General features: G+C 40.5%; 1 protein-coding gene across 6 annotated transcripts in view; it reads left to right on the top strand.

The window, feature by feature from the left end:
- The window catches only part of LOC112148858 (citron Rho-interacting kinase), a 64,033-nt gene that overhangs the window by 26,595 nt on the left and 17,679 nt on the right, over positions 1-19,759 (top strand). For 4 of the 6 annotated variants that reach the window (XM_024276242.2, XM_024276244.2, XM_024276246.2 and 1 more), the window contains exons 13-22: positions 397-571; positions 871-1,068; positions 1,158-1,211; positions 10,174-10,371; positions 14,219-14,412; positions 16,313-16,448; positions 16,536-16,640; positions 17,203-17,343; positions 17,596-17,715; positions 17,809-18,040. In XM_024276242.2, the coding sequence (XP_024132010.1) occupies positions 397-571; positions 871-1,068; positions 1,158-1,211; positions 10,174-10,371; positions 14,219-14,412; positions 16,313-16,448; positions 16,536-16,640; positions 17,203-17,343; positions 17,596-17,715; positions 17,809-18,040 (1,553 nt within the window). The remainder of the gene's footprint in view (positions 1-396; positions 572-870; positions 1,069-1,157; positions 1,212-10,173; positions 10,372-14,218; positions 14,413-16,312; positions 16,449-16,535; positions 16,641-17,202; positions 17,344-17,595; positions 17,716-17,808; positions 18,041-19,759) is intronic. The other 2 variants (XM_024276243.2, XM_024276248.2) reach the window with 1 other exon arrangement.

Here is a 19,759-nt window from a genome sequence, read left to right as displayed (position 1 = left end):
AAATTACTTGATTTATAACGCCGTTAGTAACGCCGTTATACTTAAACGGCGTTAGTCCCAACACTGAGAATGACAATTATTAAAACTTTAAAACTGTAACTTTTTAATGTAATTATGAAAAATACAAAAGCAGGAATATTATTCCAGAATAAATCAACTAAACCTTAAATAACTTTCAATATTTTACTCTCCATAAAAATATATTTTGTAAAAATTCTACAAGTTAGAAATAAGCGCAAGATAACATCGAGCCATTAATAACAATTAAATAAAATGATCTGGAGGGCCGGATCCGGCCCCTGGGCCTTGACTGTGACACGTGCTTTAGATTCATTACATATTTCCGTTTATCTTGGTATAACTCAGTATTTGCTCACGTCTGTGTGATTTCGTCAGGAAAGCCCAGGAGGAGATGATCTCAGAGCTCAGGCAGCAGAAGTTCTACCTGGAGTCTCAAGCAGGGAAGTTGGAGGCCCAGAACGCCAAACTGGAGGAGCATCTGGAGAAAATGAGCCAGCAGGAGCAAAGCCATAAGAGCCGTGTGCTGGAGCTGGAGACGAGGCTTCGCGAGGTGAGACGGAGGGAAAAAATGAGTTATCTATGAAATTTAGACTTTTTAAATGAGTTTGCTCTAAAGCATACGTAGTTACCCTCTGATAAAGAAATTCTAACATTATCAAGCAGCAAAAGGGACTTTAAGATAGAAAAATACAGACAACACCACAGAGAGTGTGTAGATTTGATGAAAACAAACATGCATGCAGAGTGTAATGAGACGAGTGGTGATGTGTAATGCTGTGGAAAGCTTTATCACGCCTCGTCTTGCGCCTTTCACTTCCTTCTCAAACTGCTCCTCGTCCACCTCTGCAGATCGGGCTGGAGAACGAGGAGCAAAAGCTGGAGATTAAGCGTCAGGTGACGGAGGTGACCTTGTCTTTGCAAGAGCGCGAATCTCAGATAAGCAACCTGCAAGCGGCCCGCCATGCCCTGGAGAGTCAGCTCCAGCAAGCCAAGACGGAGCTGGAGGAGACCACAGCGGAGGCAGAGGAGGAGATCACTGTGCTCAGAGTGAGACACCCAGAGAGAAGCACAGAGGAGCCCGGGATGCTGTCTAATTTTGACAATGGTATCTGTGTCTCTCTTGTCATGTCTCCCAGGCACACCGAGATGAGATACAACGCAAATATGACGCCTTGAGAGACAGCTGTGCAGTAAGCTGCTTCCTTCCATCCTTTTTTTTCTTTCCTTCTTTGGCTCTTTTACTCTTTCCAGGAATAAACTGTTCTCCTGGCAGTTTACACCAGCTGAATCATCGTGAACCATCATGCATGACTACAAGTTACCACATTTCAATGAATTTCTATCACAATAGGAACTCACTCCAAAGCACTTCACTTCTCACTTCTTCTGTTTCATCACAGTTCTCCTGCAGCTTTGCTTCTTTATTTAAGTTATCAGCTACATAGAGTCAGACCTTATGGGGGCCCAATGATCTATGTGACATATACAGTAGAAAGAGCAGGTAAAAGTATAATCCGAAGACCTTGATTATTCATCCTGATGTTGGACACGCAGACAAATAAATCTGAGCATTTTTTTGTTTTAAGTTTGTTTGTTTTTTGTGTTTTTTTTTTTTGTACCTTCACTGCTTCACTATTTTCCTGTATCCCCTTGCCCTACTTTTGAGATCCTCCCACTTACAAACTGTTCAGAGATCGGTGAGCATAGATTCAGCTGGCCAGTGTTCAGGATGAGAAAGCCAAGATTTGCAACGAGCAATTTCTCAAACACCAGTTTAGATTTTTTGAAGTTTGAATCTTAGTGATTACAAAACTTTGGTTGTTTTCTCTTTATGAATCTTAAAACTGAGTTTCTAATATTGTCACTTGTGATGATAAAGATGCAGTTTTCTAGAATAGTAACACATAGGTGTGCAGATTTACCAGCTTGACGTCAGAAGTGATGCTCCTCAGCAAACGACTAACACGACTCAGTTGGATGGCATTAGAAGCCATGATGGTCATGCTACATTCTCTGTCTATTCTCACACCCCTCTTAGTAATCAGAATCAAGCGACCACTTTCAGTAAAAAGTCTATGTAAACGGGCACATTTGTGCATTTCAGGCTCCTGTGTTCAAAACTCTCACATTCACACATCACTAAGATAGTTTCTAAGACTATTTTTAGCTATTGAAAGTGTGTTGCAAGTTAAACTAGGTTTAACTTTTACCAATCAGGGACTCAGATTTGGTAGTGATGTATGGATGACATCAAGTCTTATATTGGAATAGAGCTATAAAAGAAAAAGTCTGAGGAAAGAACCCTAACCATACTCCTAGCCCATGGACCCTAACCCCCAGCCTCTAAATCCAACCCCCTAGCCCCTAAACCATAAACCCTAACCTCTAGCCCCAAACCCTCAACCCTAATCCCAACCCCTAACCCCTAAACCCATCTCCTAGTCCGTAAAACCTAAACCCTAGTCCCTTAACCTTAACCTCTAGCCCCTGAACCCTCAACCCTAATCCCCAGCTCTAAATCCAAACCCCAAGCCCCTAAACTCTAACCCCTAAACTCTAGCCCTTTAACCTTAATCCCTAGATCCTAAACCCAACCCCCTAGCCCCTGACCCCTACACTCTAACTCCTAGTCCCTAAAACCTAAACCCTAGCCCCTTAACACTAACCTCTAGCCCCTGAACCCTCAACCTTAATCCGAACCCCAAAACCGTAATCAGAAGTCCCTAAATCCTAACTTCTTGTCCCTAAACCCTAATCCCTAGCTCTAAACCCAAACCCTTAGGCCCCAAAACCTAACCTTCGGCCCAACCTGATCACATAACCTTACAAGAAGAATCTCCTCCCAGAGACATGATCGCAAAAATAATAGAAATGACCTTTTCAACAGTATCTGACTCAATCTTTATCAGAGCAGAAGTTGAGATTGTTTTTGTCCTTCTGTGACTTGTAGCCTTGGTTTCTTCTTTTTGACAGTAGAGACCTGACATGGGCTTCTGTCAGAGTTGGAGACTCAGACTTTTGAGACTCAGACCTTTGTCAGATTTAAGAATCACAGCCTGTGAGTTGAGACTTGATGTTAGACTTCACAAAATCACTGTCAGTTCAAACAAAGGCACAAGCGTTCCCATTATGTTTCTACAGTTGTTTCATTTGAGAGAACACAAAATCACCAAGTCTCTATTATTGCGTCTCTACAAGTTGCCTTAAAGTAATACAGTGACAGTTTGTGGCAATGGATTACTGTGTTGAATAGTTTTAAATACTATTTTTAATTTTTAATCAATTACATTTTTTAGGACTGGACACTTTGCCTCCAACTTAGTATCTACTTAAAGGCAAAAACAAAAAGGCTTTTTTTTCATGGCTGGAAATCAATGTAGTCGTCAAGGAGTTAAGACTTGATTTGGATTTGAGAAAAGGATTCATGTAAAGTTCTGGCTAATGCTGCTGAAAACCAACTTCTCTATGCGGGTTTGAAGATTATATTACATAACATGAAGTTGCACAGAGATGTCCAACTTACCTTTAACCCTTGTGCCATCTTATGGGGTCCAGATGACCCCATTCTTACATTGACGTGATATATGTTTTTGCTGTTGTTCATGCCAAAAATAGACATTATTCATATTTATTATTTTTCTAAAGAAGGTCATGAATGCAAATCCAAATTTCTTAAAGGCTAAAGTAAGACTATGCGGCTCCTTCTAGGTTTTGATTAGTAGAAAACGAGCCCAAATTGCCCTTTTACTGTTAAAGGTTGCTGACCCCTGATCAAACCCCACCTCACACTCTCACATTTAATGCAGAATCGGAAGTACCAAGTATTGCAGTTCCTCAAATAACCACTGGAGGCAGGTTTCAGATGGGAGCAATTTCCCATTGACACACATTACAAAGTCCTACTCCGATCATCTTTTGATCTCTTTTCAAATCATACCAGTGAACATTTTAATTATGATTTTGACGTTTTTAGCCAAAATCAAGAACCCTGAGTCATTTTTGGACATAGTTTCTGCAGAGTGACAGTAGTTCACTATTGCTGAGAGTTTGGAGGAGTGAGTTTATGGCTCGCACAGCATCTTTTCAACACCTTTTTCAAATGGCATGCTACCAGTTCACAACGTTTGAATAAACAAATACTGAGAAATGCAATTTTGAGCTTAATTTTCTTCATTCGTGTCCTCTAGCACCAGAAAAATGCCCCCAAAATGTGTTAAAAATACCAAAGACACATTGGAAAGAAGAGTTCTCCTTCAATGAACATCAACTGGGGAAAAACTTCCAAAATTTCCTGCTAAATGTGAGCGCTACAAGTTCTCCTCACCATGTATTAGGTGTGACAAATATACTTAACACAAAAAAGTAAACAAAGAACAAAAAACAAAGGATTTATGCATTAAAGTGATAAAATCCAATTTTGCTTTAATCCGGTTGGCTTCACACTCTGCAGTCAAACTCAGTAGAGCTGTGTCTGTTTTTTTTTCTTTCAGTGAATGTTAATTTTGATTAAGGAGACTTCCACCCACAGTTTCCATAAATAGAAATGAGCTATTTGCATTCAAGAGTGTTGAGCAAGAACACAAAGTGAGTCTCAGTGTGACTTACCTCAGGATTTCAGGACTGTCTGCTGTTCAGAATAAGAAAACAATAAAGTGGGCAAAATACCGGATGACCACTGCAGCAATTCCACCTTTGCACCCTTTAAGTATTTAGCCGTGCAGCTGATACCGCCACCCCGCTGCCTCAGGGGAGCAGACGCTCCGAGCCAACGCCGAGCTGACAGCTAATTTATGTTCTTAAAAGCTTGTCCTTTTCCCTCGCTGCCTCCTTAGGCTCAGTGTTGCTGCACGCTCCCATTACAGCTGAGAATTAGAGGCTTTACATGTGCAGCCTCATCAGGCTCTAACCACCATCTCCCCACAGTGTGTCCAGCATTCACAGCTGACGAAGGCATGCCAACTGTTGCTGAATAAACCATTAGCCTGCTCCTTCTGCAGAACATTGCCTGTTGGGAACCAGACAAAACAGGAACGGAATGAGATCACTAACTAATGCAGCAGAATTTCACCTGTTTGGTGATTTTTAATTCGGAGGAGTGATGTTTGTAAGGCATCTTGGAAGTCAGATTTTCTTATCTAAACTTCAATTTAGCACTTTTTCAAAAAAATGTTTCAGTGCACAACAGATAGCTTTAATTCAAAGTGATTGTGAAGGTTTAAAAAACGTTTTTACTTTGACATTTTTGGCTGAAAACAAACTTAAGAGTAATGAATAGGGTTCAAAAAATGATTATTTGATTTGAATCGATTTAAGTGTAATAGATCAATAATTGATTCATAAAAATATAAATCAATCTAGCACAAAAAGCTAAAATCCGCTAGCTTGATGCTAACGTTTAATGGTATTTCCCATAAGTCGGCTAAATCTAACACTTGGTCGACATAAACATACATTACTGACTAAATGAACATCTTTATAAACTCACAGGCAGGAACTTTCCAAACTCTTTCAAGGACATATATTTTTTTAAAGTAACAATTTGTGGTCTAAAACTCAGTTTTTTACTCATACCATCTTCTTCTTCTGGAATAAGGTTTAATTCTATAGTGTGATCGCCACCTAGTGGCCAAACTGAAACGTCCTCCATGGGAGAAGCAGAACAATTGTTGGAGTTTCTCTGTTTGAGAATCCATGTATGATATTAACAATCTCATTATTATTTCACTGATACATTTTACAGAATGAGAACTTTATCAGATTAATATGAATATATGCAAAACACATGGTAGATTATTCATGTATTTCTAAACAAATGTGAGTAAATGTGTAAACTCAAAATTGAATTAAATTGTGTGAAGACATGAATTTTAACTCACTTGTATACAGGGGCAACTCGTGTTTTTTTTTTTTTTGCCTTGTTTTGTCTTGTTAATGTGTCCAAAAAAATCAATAAATAAAGACTACAAATATATAAATAACTAAAAATTGATCGAAATTTATCAAAAGAATAGAAAAAAAACAGAAAACATCAATCCTGGCTCTTGTGAATTAAATCGAATTGTTTCTGGAAATGTAACCAATACTCAGCCCTGGTTATGACAGACACAATTGTAATACCCCTTGGAATTATGAACAGTTTGGGCTTCCATATGGAGTAAATCCTTGGAACTTTGTAAATAGTTTAGTGGTGCTTTGCCTGTTTTTTTAGACATTTTCCAGAAAGTTTCGACCTTGTCTTTTCTTTTTTATTTTGGATTTATACATCATTAGTTTGTCTGTATATGTTTGAGCTTTAATACAAAGCATAAAGACGGTTGGATCGCGACTTTTGTGATTTTTGCAGCAAAGAAACAGACTAAATTTACTACTCATAATTTAGTTTTGTGATCAGTTTCAGGTTCATTGTAGAATTATTGTGACATATATGAAGAAAAATATCTGTAAATAAAAAAAAATTGATTGTGCTAAAAAGCTGTATAAAAAGCTTTGCCACAAAAAAACAGTTTTCAAGATAAATCCTCGGTGGTTAAAAAAACTAAAGCTCAGTATATAACGGGGCTAAACTCAGCACGACACGGAGCTGGATGTGGCCAAGAGGAGACGGGCGGCTCTCTAAGCTGCAGCTTCTCAAGCACAGGTTTGTCCCTCTGCAGTTAGAAACAGAAGGTGCTAATTGACCCAGCGTGTTCTCTGGCTGCTGCTTAGGCTTATTAAGATGGGCTGTAGCTGTGATTATGGAATATCATTGCCACTGTGATGCAGCAGCAGCTGCTGCGACTGTGGATTTAATGGATGTAACTCTAACAACATGCAGCTCAAAATGCTTCCCGGATGAGCCTGAGCTCACTTATTTTTACTGTAAAGCAGTAGCTGTGAACTGGTAACAAGCCAGTTGCTTTAAAGGAATTCTGTAGCTCAGCTTGTTCTTGTGATCTCATGTGGTTTCAATTTCTTATAGGAAAATGTTCTGAAAATCATCACGTAGTGATTTCACAGACAAATTTTGCCATTAGTTTCATCATGACTCTAATTATTGAGACATGGAAAAAGAAGATTTTCAGTTCATCTTTGGATTTGTTTTTTTAATCAAGAAATCAGCTTGTTGGTTACAGCGTGAACCACTGAGTCATGATTGTGTTCTTAGTGGGGATTTTCTACAGAATTATTCACTGATCTGAAGATTAATGTAGTTGTTTTAGAGGAGGGGTGTCAAACTCAATCGCACACGGAGACAAAATCCAAAACACACCTTAGGTCACGGGTCGAACAGGATAAACATTTATTGAACATTCTAAAACAAGTTTTTAAAACTGTAACTTTTTAACATAATTATGAACTAAATATATAGTATTACCTGTGATAATGCTAGTGTGAATCCTGTAAGCTCAATTTGTCTGCTGAAGATGCTGAAATTAATAGCTAAAAACGCTGATGCTGATAGCCAGATAAAATATTAGCTAAATACCAACCTAGCCTAAAAAACTAAAAAGAAAAACCTAGGTCAGCCAAAACAGCTAGCATGTAGCTAAAATGTTATCTAAGCTCCAACATGGATAAAAACCATTTTTAAAAACTGAAAAAAAGCCTAAATAAAAACCTGATGATGAACCTGTTGATGGTCCCTCGCACAGGCTTAGACCAGAGGAGACAGATCTTACCAGGCTGTTGATCCTAGACTCTGGAATAAGCTCCCTTTCTCCCTGCGTTCCTTGGACTCTGTTCACTCTTTTAAAGCCAACTTAAAACCTTTTTATTTTCCTCAGCTTTTTAACTGAATTTGTTTTAAATTGGCCTTTTAATGATTACTTTATGTGGTACTTCCTCCTGTCTTTTATGTTTCTTAGCTTGTGAGGTTTTGGCTTTTATGGGTTTTTTTTTTTAACCTTTTGAAGTATTTGTTATTATGCTTTTAACTTGTGAAGCACCTTGTGACTTTTATCTATGAAAGGTGCTATATAAATACATTTTACTTACTTACTTTCTAAATTAGCCAAAACAGCTAGCATGTAGCTGAAATATTAGCTAAACTCCAAAATTGCCTTAAAAAATAGTAAATGCCAAAATAGTCCAAAAAGCTAGCAGAATGACAATTTGTAAAGCTTTAAAACTGTTTTAACATAATTATGAAAAATTAAATGCAGGAATATTATTCCAGAATAAATCAACTTAAACCTTAAAAAACGTTCAATATTTTACTCTCCATAAAAATATATTTCGTCAAAAAAATACGAGTTAAAAATAAGTGCAAGATAACATCGGGTCATTAAAAACAATAAAATAAACTGATCTGGAGGGCCGGATAGAATCACCCAGAGGGCCACACAATCCTGTTCTGTAAAACACTCGAGTTCTGTCAGAATAATGCACATGTGGAGGGGAATGAGAGGCCTTACATTTGCACGTCTTTGGAGTTTCTTTGGTGGGAGTTTTCAGGACAATGATGACGTGATTCCTTGTTAGAACTGGTCCATCTACTCGGTAAACCCGGGTCCTGTGTGCTCTGTGTGGAGCAGCAAACACTGACAGCCAGGGAGAGCTGTCTCTGGCTTAGCAGATCACACACTGTGCTGGAGGTATTATCCTCATCCACTGGCTGACAAGCAACGCCGAGTGCTGTTCTCTATGCCTGCCACGGGAAATCACCGCTGACAGGCCAAAGTGGTGGCACTTTGAAGTCCTGATGCCCTGACAATTAGGATGAGGCCACGACACAACTGGAATGAGCCAAAGAGCAGCTAAGTTTGAGGGGCTCACATATACTTGAGAATGGACACATTAAACCCACCAACTGACAGAAACGCAGAGGGAAATGCTCTGAGTGCTCTTCATTCTCTCATATTATGTGTGGAAAATCTGTATGTTTATGAATTACTTGTTCAAAAATCTCCTAACGCTCAGCACAGATTGTTGAGGGACGTTCATCTGTTTTGGGTTTCTTTCTCACATTAGACGCTGAATTTTTCATTATGATGTTTTTCTCAAAAAGAGAGGTGGGCGTTGAAAAATCAGTAATTTGCTTTTTAATACATTCATCCTTCTTATCCAAAGAAACGAGCAGCAGCTGTGTGATTCACATTCAAGAACACACTAATAGCATGTTCAAGCTAGACCACATACCAGCGGATGAAGAGGTTTGGTGCAAAATGTCAAAGCGCTGTAAGTCTGTTGAATCTTGCTCCAGGATTTTTCTTTTACAGCTCCATTTTGATATGTGAAAAACTTGTCCACCAGGAAATAGCCTGCTCCCTTTCTCCACCACGAATTAGTCCTCTCCCTTTCTCCACCAGGAAATTGTCTGCTCGCCAAGAACAATCTGTAATTATTAATTTCTCCTCCATGATCAACTTTCCAACGGTTGGCACTTCCATGACTTAAAAGGGACACCATCAATATGTCACAGCTAAATCCAAAAACTGCTTAAACTTTCAATGTAGATTCAAGGACTACGTGTTTTGTACGTGAAAATTTCATTAATCTACATATCAAAAATCCTTTTCACGCGTACCTTTCTGCCTTTGCTAAGTAATCCACATTCAAACACGTTCTCCCAATTCGCCATTCGCGTTTTCCACCAGGAAATAGTCAGCTCCCTCCTGGACTAGCCTGCCACATCTTCATTTCACTCTGATTTTATGGTGTCTACACAATTGAGCCTCTGTAGGCTGAAAACTTTTATTTCCATTAAAAGACTTGTCATCCTTTTGTTCCTAAGACACTGCCCTGTCGTTATTTGTATAGATATCCAACTTCATATTGAGATCTGAATGTATCTAATGTGTTTCTTTAAAGTGCTCCTTTAATTTTTGTGAGCCGTATATTTAGGGTTAAGTTTTCTAAGCCAAGTTCTATTGAAGTTTTCAGATCACATTTTTCCCCTCAGTATTAACTTAAAATCAACTTTCTTAAACTTTTTTTTCATTTCATTTTCTCAGAATAATGACTTTCTGTTACTGCAACTCATAACTCAAACCCTGAAGTAGGAATTTTTCAAATCTTACTTTCAAAGGAGTTTTGAATTTCAGAATTCAGACCATTTTGTCAGAATTTTCAAAACTTTTTTAATCAGGACTTTACTTTCTTGAGGCTGACTTTTTCCCTCCAGAAATATGATTCATGTTGAGTTAAATGGTTGTATTTTTCTGATGACTGCAGGTCATCACTGACCTGGAGGAGCAGCTGACCACACTGACACAGGAGAACGCTGAGCTGAACCGCCAGAACTTCTACCTGTCCAAACAGCTGGACGAGGCTTCAGACGAGCGAGAGGATCGGCTGCAGCTCAGCCAGGACGTGGACCAGCTGCGGCGGGAGGTCGCCGATCGGGAGATGCACCTTAACAACCAGAAGCAGGTGTGCTGGCATAGTCTAGTTACCAACAAACCAGTGACAAATGCCTTTTAGTGGAGATACATTAGGAGAAAAAGCTTTTTATGACATTAATGCTAACAATCTTAACTGTAGCAGGCTTGTGAGCTCTTCTGTAGCATGCTAGCTAGCTCCACTGTAGCATGCTAGCGAGCGCCATTGTAGCATGCTAGCGTGCTCCACTGTAGCATGCTAGCGTGCTCCACTGTAGCATGCTAATGAGATCCACTGTAGCATGCTAATGAGATCCACTGTAGCATGCTAGTGACTGACCTCCACTTTAGCATGCACCGAGCTCCACTGTAGCATGCTAGCAAGCCCCACTGTAGCATGCTAGCAAGCCCCACTGTAGCATGCTAGCAAGCCCCACTGTAGCATGCTAGCAAGCCTCACTGTAGCATGCTAGCGAGCCCCAGTGTAGCATGCTAGCAAGCCCCACTGTAGCATGCTAGTGACCTCCACTGTAGCATGCTAGCGAGCTCCACTGTAGCATGCTAGCGAACTTCACTGTAGCATGCTAGCGAGCCCCACTGTAGCATGCTAGTGACCTCCACTGCAGCATGCTAGCAAACTCCACTGTAGCATGCTAGCGAGCTCCACTGTAGCATGCTAGTGAGCTCTTCTGTGGCATGCTAGTGAGATCCACTGTTGCATGCTAGTGACCTCCACTTTAGCATGCAAGCGAGCTCCACTGTAGCAAGCTAGCAAGCTCCACTGTAGCAAGCTAGCAAGCCCCACTGTAGCATGCTAATGAGATCCACTGTAGCATGCTAATGAGATCCACTGTAGCATGCTAGTGACCTCCACTGTTGCAAGCTTGTAAGTTCCACTGCAGCATGCTAGCAAACTCCACTGTAGCAAGCTAGCAAGCCCCACTGTAGCAAGCTAGCAAGCTTCACTGTAGCATGCTAGCAAGCTTCACTGTAGCATGCTAGCAAGCCACACTGTAGCATGCTAGCAAGCTTCACTGTAGCATATTTGCAAGCTCCTCTTTTGCAAGCTAGCAAACTCCACTTTAGCATGCTAGTGAGCTCTTCTGTGGCATGTTAGTGAGCTCCACGAAAACATGCTAGTAAGCTGCACTGTAGCGAGCTAGTGAGCTCTTCTGTTGCAAGCTAGCAAGCTCCACCGTAGCATGCTAACAAGCTTATCTACAGGGAGCCAGCGAGCTCTGCTTTATTGACCTAGCAATCTCCACCGTATTGAGCTAGCGAGCTCTACTGTCAACTGGGCGGCTGGATAGCGTAGCGAGCCAACCCACTGAGTGTCCACTTAAGCCACTGTGGGCAAACACAGGTGGGGCCCACTTTTCTGGCAACTTTTAAACCATATGGCACCCACTTGGCCTTGCTGGCTGGGCCCAGACATTTTAATTATATAATACAACATTAAGCGTAAAACACAAAGTTTTCCTCTTGCTTTAATGTTTTAAGGAATTTATCCCATTTTCACGTTTAACTGAACTGTTTTATACTTTCTGTTCGAAACTGAGAGTTTCACCTTCGTCTCTCAGAGAAGGAAAACAAACAGTTGAGAATTCTAATAACAGAACAAGCCGCATAAAAATGAGAACCTGGCAGTAGAAAGGAGAGCTGTGATGACTCACAAATGAACATTGAAACAACAGTTTCCCTTTTGTTCTTCCTCTACTACTGCTTGGATATATCAGTGTTTTAGCAGCTCCCTGCAGAGTGGACGATCTCCTCTCACCGAACAAGTCGCAGCGATGCTCCAGTCGTCTGTGTGAGAGCTGACCTGACATCCCTCACCCATAAAAACGTTTACAGTAAATGAGACGGCAGAGCCTCTGGGATCATGTCAGTATTTTTAGAATCATCGTTGTGCTCGCAGAAAGAAGGAGAGCAGGCGGCACGATGTTTGCGCTGCACCTGTGGGAGGATCTGCTCGTGGGTGTCCGGCAGCGCTCTCAGTCTTGCCGGTTGTGCAACCGCTGATGGAAGTCATAGACGAGGGACGGGGCGGCGTGTGGGAGGGAGGGATGTGTCATCCCCATCACTCCCAGGTCGTGTCAGCTGTGGAAGCGTTGGACTTTACAGGGCTGTGGTGTTGCTGCAGCGCCGGCAGAGGCTATATTTGTCTGCGAGTGCTTTGTTTAAAGACGTGGAGACTGTGAAAGCATCACAGCCAAGAGACTTTCATTGCATCTCAGTAAATAAAATAAAAACTTTATTCAAATCAAATCCTTTTTTCTACGTTTTTTACTGCAGAAAGGGGAACTATAGAGCATGTGAGAGACTGACAGGAAATTACAGTCCCTGGTAGTTGAGTCCTGGCATAAGAGGAGGACACTGGGGCACAGCTTCAGCCTAATGATAGCTGTGATAAACCAAGAAGTGCTGATGGTGATTACTGAAACAGCTAAAATGGGATGAGCTAGATTGGACTGCATGTTAAAAATGGCTAAAAAACATGCCTGGTACACCAGATGACCAGTAAAGGTTAGCAGAGTTCCTGTTGGACTAGCTCAGAGGCCCTGAAACTACGGCCCGCGGGCCAGATCCGGCCCTGCCCCATATTTGGCCCGGCCCCCCAAATTGTTTTGGCTAAATTAGATATTTTTTGCAGTTTTTTAGGCTAATTTGGCATTTAGCTAATATTTCAGCTACAGGCCTGTTTCAGATAATTAAGACTTTCTTCAGTTTTTTAGGATATCTCTGCTTTAGCTAATATTTTAGCTTTATGCTAGTTGTTTTGACTAAATTATACATTTTTTCAGTTTTTTAGGCTAATTTGGCATTTAGCTAATATTTCAGCCAAATGTTAGCTGTTTCAGCTAATTTAAGCCTTTTACAGTTTTTAACGCTAATTTGGAGTTTAGCTAATATTTTAGCTTCATGCCTGCTGTTTTGGCTAAATTAGACATTTTTCCAGTTTTTTAGGCTAATTTGGATTTTAGTTGATATTGTAGCTTTATGCTGTTTCGGCTAATTTAGGCTTTTTCAGTGTTTTAGGCTAATTTGGAGTCTAGCTAATATTTTAGCTTTGTGCTAGTTGTTTTGGCTAAATTAGAAATGTTTCCATTTTGTGACTGATTTGGGATTTAGCTATTATTTCAGCTACATGCTAGCTGTTTTGGCTAAGTTTGATTTTTTTCCGTTCTTAAGCTATTTTGAAGTTTATTTTATTTTTCAGCCAAATGCTAGCTGTTTCAGCACATTTCCGCTTTTTTCAGTTTTTTTAACTAATGTAGAGTTTAGCTAATATTTTAGCTTTATGATAGATGTTTTTAGCTAATTTAGAATTTTTTGAGTTTTTTTGGCTAGTTTTGCACTTCACTAAATATTTTAGCTAGCTATCAGCTTCAGTGTTTTCAGCTATCAATTTCAGTGTTTTCATCTTTCAGCTTCAGTGTTTTTAGCTATCAATTTAAGCATCTTCAGCTTTCAATCTATAGTTTTAAAAATGTTTTAGTGTTATTTTTTCTGTGAAGATTACATACATTAATTATTTTGGTTTTGGTATGGCTTTCTGCTAAACAATAAATCTTTACGTTTAGGCTGTGATTGTTACACTGTTTCTATTTCTGCCTATAAACTGACCTCGTCCACCCATCAGAAAAAACAATTATGTGGCGATCACAAAAAAAAGTTTGGGGACTCCTGGACTACAGGTGTAACAAAATCAAAACAAAAAGCAAAAAAACAGACAGATAAATTGATATTTATTAACATTTGATTAAAAAAAAAACTCTCAAAAAATGTCTTCCTCTCTTTTTATAGCTGCCTGTTTTTGAGGAAACAGATGACTCTTTTCTTCTTATGGACCACAGCAAGTTGTGGCTTCCTTTTAACCTTCATGCTGTTTTGACTAGAACCTGGAGACCCTGAAGACCTCCTGCACAATGTTGGAGGAGCAAGTTTTGGAGCTGGAGACCATGAACGACGAGCTGCTGGAGAAGGAGAGGCAGTGGGAAGCCTGGAGGGCCACACTGGAGGAGGAGAAGAGCCAAGCCGAGCGGCGGAACAGGGAGCTCCAGAGGCTGCTGGACACCGAGAAGCAGAACAGGTGAGCGCCATGTTCAAATGGAGACGGGGCTACTGTGACAGGGAGGACAAGAGGGACCTCTGAGTGCCAGGAGGGAGCAGTTTCTTCTGTTGATCCAGCGCAGCTTTGGGTTAAAGACTCAGTCGGATGAAAATGGCGTTTTTAGTAGGGATCACGTCATTTCCGATGGCGTGATCAGACCATCCCTAGTTTTTGGTGTTGGAGGTCATATGAGAAAATTAGCAATAAAATAGCTTTTCTGATGCATCCACTTGCAGACAAATTGTCAGGAAGTGGTGGTGAAGGACCCAAATGCAGGAGACAAGACTTGTTGGCAGAAACTTAAACATTCACTTAATAAACTCAAACTTGACAAAACCCCGAGAGACCAAACCAGTGACTTAACAGAGCAGATGACCTGACAATGAGGAACTGGAAATCAGACACTTAAATACACTGATTGATTCAGTGAAGACAGCTGTGGATGATTTGACCTGAACATGGTGAGACTGACAGAAAACAGAACATGACAGAACCTAAGCATAGAATCATGACACAAATAGATCCATGAACGTCTTTGTTTACCTCGCCTCAGCTGAAATCTGGATCAAAACTGTACGGCTGGAAAGCTCCAAAGCTCTGATATTTTAGTTGCAAAGCTAATGTTAGGTTGAGGGCTGAGGGGTTGTAAACTAGCGGGAGAGTTTGTAAACAAAGAGCTCTCAGGAGGGGAAGGGGGGCGGGGTTGCTCTGTGCCAACACTCCAAATCAGAGGTAAATTTCAAATGAACTACTAATCGGTAGAAATTTATTTTGGCTAAAAACTATTGACGGATTTTTGTGCCACCATATTGTAATCAAAGTCACAGTTTTGAGATCAAGATTCTCTAAATTGCAAACAAAATGTAAAATGTTGAGAGTAAAACTTCATAATTTGCAAATTAAAATTCATAATATATTTGCTTTCAAAAACTTTTTTTTATTTCTAAAACATATTTTTGTGTTCGTATACTTTTTTTTAATTTTTGCTATCATCACATTAAAAATGAAATTAAAAAGGAGTCAGTTTGTGTATACCCTATGGCAGGGGTGTCAAACTCAGTCGCACAAGGAGCCAAAATCCAAAACACACCTAAGGTTGCAGGCCGAACAGGATAAACATTTATTGAACACTCTAAAACTACATTTTTAAACTTTAAAAATTTAACTTTTTAACATAATTATGAACTAGATATAAAGCATTACCTGTAACTCTAAAATAACCTCAAAAATCTTAGTAAAGACCAAAATACTCCAAAAAGCTAGCAGAATGCCAATTTTTTTAAATTTAAAACCATAACTTTTTAACATAATTATGAAAAATAAAAAGGCAGGAATATTATTACAGAATAAATTAACTTAAACCTTAAATAACTTTCAATATTTTACTCTACATAAAAAATATTTTGTCAAAATTAGTTAGAAATGTTAGTTATGATGTTAGAAATGAGCACAAGAAAACATTAGGTCATTAATAACAAAATAAAATGATCTAGAGGGCCGGATACAACTACCCGGAGGGCCAGATCCGGCCCCCGGGCCTTGATTTTGACACATGTGGTCTATGGGTAATTTTTTGGCAGTGAACTTAACTACATGGTAAAAGAAAAAAAACATGAGTTTGTGTTTCCTGAGATTACTTTTTCTTGATATTAACTGAGGAAAACAGGTTTTACTGTAGATTTTCTTCAGCAGACATCATTATTTCTGGCTCTTCGTGCCTACATGTGGTGAATGCTGCAGGTCTGCTCTCCTGGGCATGTTGAGTTATTCTTGGGAATTATTTTCTGAGTTGATATAACTATCAAGAGTTTTCAGAAAAATCCTAGACAGAGTACACTGAAACAAAAAGTCAAAATAACCGTTTCTTTCTTCGCTCCAGGCTGCGTGCGGATCAGCGCAGCTCTGAGTCTCGCCAGGCGGTGGAGCAGGCAGTCAAAGAGCACAAAGCTGAGATCTTGGCCTTGCAGCAAGCTCTGAAAGACCAGAAACTGAAGGCGGAGAGCCTCGCAGACACGGTTAGAAGCTCCACCTTGATGCATTAATACATCTCCTTCGTCTGGTTCATCAGCGTCACACCAGTCCTTCCTGCTTTCTCTCCTCAGCTGAATGATCTGGAGAAGAAGCACTCCATGCTGGAGATGAACGCCCGCAGTTTGCAACAAAAGCTGGAGAGTGAGAGGGACGTGAAGCAGAGACTGCTGGAAGAAGTACATCATAAATCTCTACCTTTTTATGCAATTTAGCAAATATTACATCCTTGTGCATTTTTGAAGTTTACCGCTATTTAGGGCTGTGAAGTTTAACACGTTAAGGCACGCGATTAATCAAAAAGAATTAATGCATTAATATTTATTAACGCAAATGAATTACATGTCTGGAAGAAACAGTCTTTCACTTTCAGGCTTCCACGACGTGCATTAAAACACTTGGATGGAGAAGACGCATATTGTCTATAAAATGTACCTGGTTAAACATTGTGATTAATCGAGATTAATCGTGATTAATCACAGCACAAACGTGTGATTAATCTGATTAATTTTCTGAATCGATTGACAGCTCTAATTAAAAGTAAACAATCTAAATGTGTGGGATTTCATATTGTGATCATTCACAGATAAGTGGTGAGCAAATACTGTGACTAAGAAAATAACATTAATCGCAATTAATTATTTCCAAGTTTGCGACTAATTAACTAAATACTAAATAACTACTTTCTTTAACAAAGGGGAAAAGGTGAAAATTAAGATGAGACCTTCTTTTCTTCAACAGCAAGAGAAACTGCAGCAGCAGATGGATGCCCAGAAAACCCACATATTCCGTCTGACCCAGGGGCTGCAGGACGCTCTGGACCAGACCGACTTACTCAAGACGGAGCGGACCGATCTGGAATACCAGCTGGAGAACATCCAGGTGCTTCTGCACACAGATATCCTCACACACATGCATTCTGAACCGGGTGTACAATTGTGTGTTCTTCCCAGTCCTGTTTGTTTTTTCTGCCCTCTGTTCCTTACCACACAAGAACCTGAGACCACCCCCCCCTAAAATACACTTTGTTTTACCCAAAGGCATACACCCCCATATTTCTGTATCTCTGTCACCCTCTCTGTGTGAAGTGAGGTACTTGAGGAGAAATTCATGGCAGTAGTGATGTTCACTTAGCTCCACCTGCAGGCTGCTTACTCTCATGAGAAGGTGAAAATGGAGGGAACCATCACCCAGCAGACCAAGCTCATAGACTTCTTGCAGGCCCAGGCTCATGGAGGCTCCAAGAAGAAAAAGGTCAGTTTTTCTTTTTCTTTTTCTTTTTTTTTTTAAATCAAACCAAACTGGTCACAGACTCACAGACAAACTGTTTGCTTGTGTGTCTTTAAGGGTCTTTTTGGGCGCCGTCGGGAGGACCTGCTGGCCGCGATGGCTGCCCAGGCCCAATCCCAGGGTCAGGGACAGAACCAAGGCCAGGTTTCTCCCGTCCCCCCAATCCAGCCGGTCCCTCTGCAGTACAGTGACATGAAGGCAGCTCTGGACAAAGAGCGATCTCGCTGTTCAGAACTAGAAGATGCTCTGCAGAAGATGAGAGCGGAGCTGAGATCTCTGAGAGAAGAAGGTGAGACTGTTTAAGATTCTGTGTAAAAACAAAAACTTTTAGTCTTTGAAAAATTATAGAAAACATGTTTTTGTTTTAGTTCCATTATAACTCCCAACATTATTTTTGGATGGTAAAATTTGTTTGAAGCTGTGACTCAAGTTACAGAACAACTAAAGGGACATAAAACTTAAAAAAAGAAGTGCTTGTTTCTCGTGGACACCAGATAGAAACTGGTGCTCACCAGAAAGGAAGTGGTGCTCACAAGATAGTGAGTGTTGCACACCACATAGTAAGTGGTACACACCAGATAGTAACTGGCCCTTACCAGATAGGAAGTGGTCCTCACCAGGTAGTAAGTGGTGCACACCAGATAGTATGCAGGGCTAAGTGGTGTGCACCAGATAGTAACGGGTGCTTACCAGAGAGAAAGTGGGCTTACCAGATGGTAAGTGTAACGCACCAGGTAGTAAGTGGTGCACACCAGATAGTATGCAGGGCTAACCAGATGGTAGGTAGTGCCTACCAGATAGGAAGTGGTGCGCACCAGAAAGGAAGTGATGCTCAAGAGATACAAAGTGTCATGCACCAGATAGTATTTGGTGCACACCAAATAGTAACTGGTGCTCACTAGATAGGAAGTGGTGCACACCAGATAGGAAGTAATGCACACCAGAGAGTAACTGGTACTCATAAGATAAGGAGTGATGCACACCAGATAGTATGTCTTACACAACAGATAGTAACTGGTGCTTATCAGAGAGAAAGTGGTGCTTACCAGACAGTAAGTGTAACACTCCAGATAGTAAATGCTGCCTACCAGATCGTAAATGGGGCTCCAGATGGTAACTGGTGCTTACCAGAGGGAAAGTGTAGCGCACCAGATAGTAAGTGGTGCTTACGAGATAAGAAGTGGTGCGCACCAGATAGTAAGTGGTGTAGATCAGATATTAAGCGGTGCTAACCAGATGGCTAGTAGTGCCTACAAGATAGTAAGTGGTGTAGATCAGATATTAAGCGGTGCTAACCAGATGGCTAGTAGTGCCTAAAAGATAGTAAGTGGTGTACATAAGATAGTAAGTGGTACACACCAGATAGTAAGCAGGACTAACCAGATGGCTAGTAGTGCCTACAAGATAGTAAGTGGTGTGCACTACAAAGCAATTGGTGCTCACGAGATAGAACGTTTTGTGCACTACAGAGTAGGTGGTGCACACCAGATAGTAACTGGTGCTCACTAGATAGGAAGTGGTGCTCATGGGATAGGAAGTGTTTCACACCAGATAGTAACTGGTGCTCACGAGATAGTAAGATTTGTACACCAGTTAGTAAGTGATGCACACTAGATAGTAAGCGGGGCTGACCACATGGTAAAGGGTGCTAACCAGATGGTTAGAAGTGCCTACAAGATAGGAAGTGGTGCTCACCAGATAGAAAGTGGTGCTCGCAAGATAGAAATTTGTGCTCACCAGATAGGAACGGGTGCTGACCAGATAGTGAGTGGTGCACATCAGATAGTAAGCGAGGCTAACCAGATGTTAAGTAATGCTAGCCAGATAGTAGTAAGTTTTGCTCAACAGTTATTATCTGGTGCGCACGAGAAACCAGCATTTTTTTCTTTTGTACTTCAAAGTCCTTCTAGGGGCTCCGTACTGGAGTACAGAGAAGTACACTATTTACATGTGTCTGGCATGGAAGCACAGGAAACCAAAATTTAACTGAGCCAATCTGGACTTAAGT

This window comes from Oryzias melastigma, linkage group LG9 (genome assembly GCF_002922805.2).
Source record: "Oryzias melastigma strain HK-1 linkage group LG9, ASM292280v2, whole genome shotgun sequence".
Taxonomy (NCBI): Eukaryota; Metazoa; Chordata; class Actinopteri; order Beloniformes; family Adrianichthyidae; genus Oryzias; species Oryzias melastigma.
The sequence above is the reverse complement of the archived record's forward strand: the minus strand, read 5'-3'. Positions and strand labels throughout refer to the sequence as shown.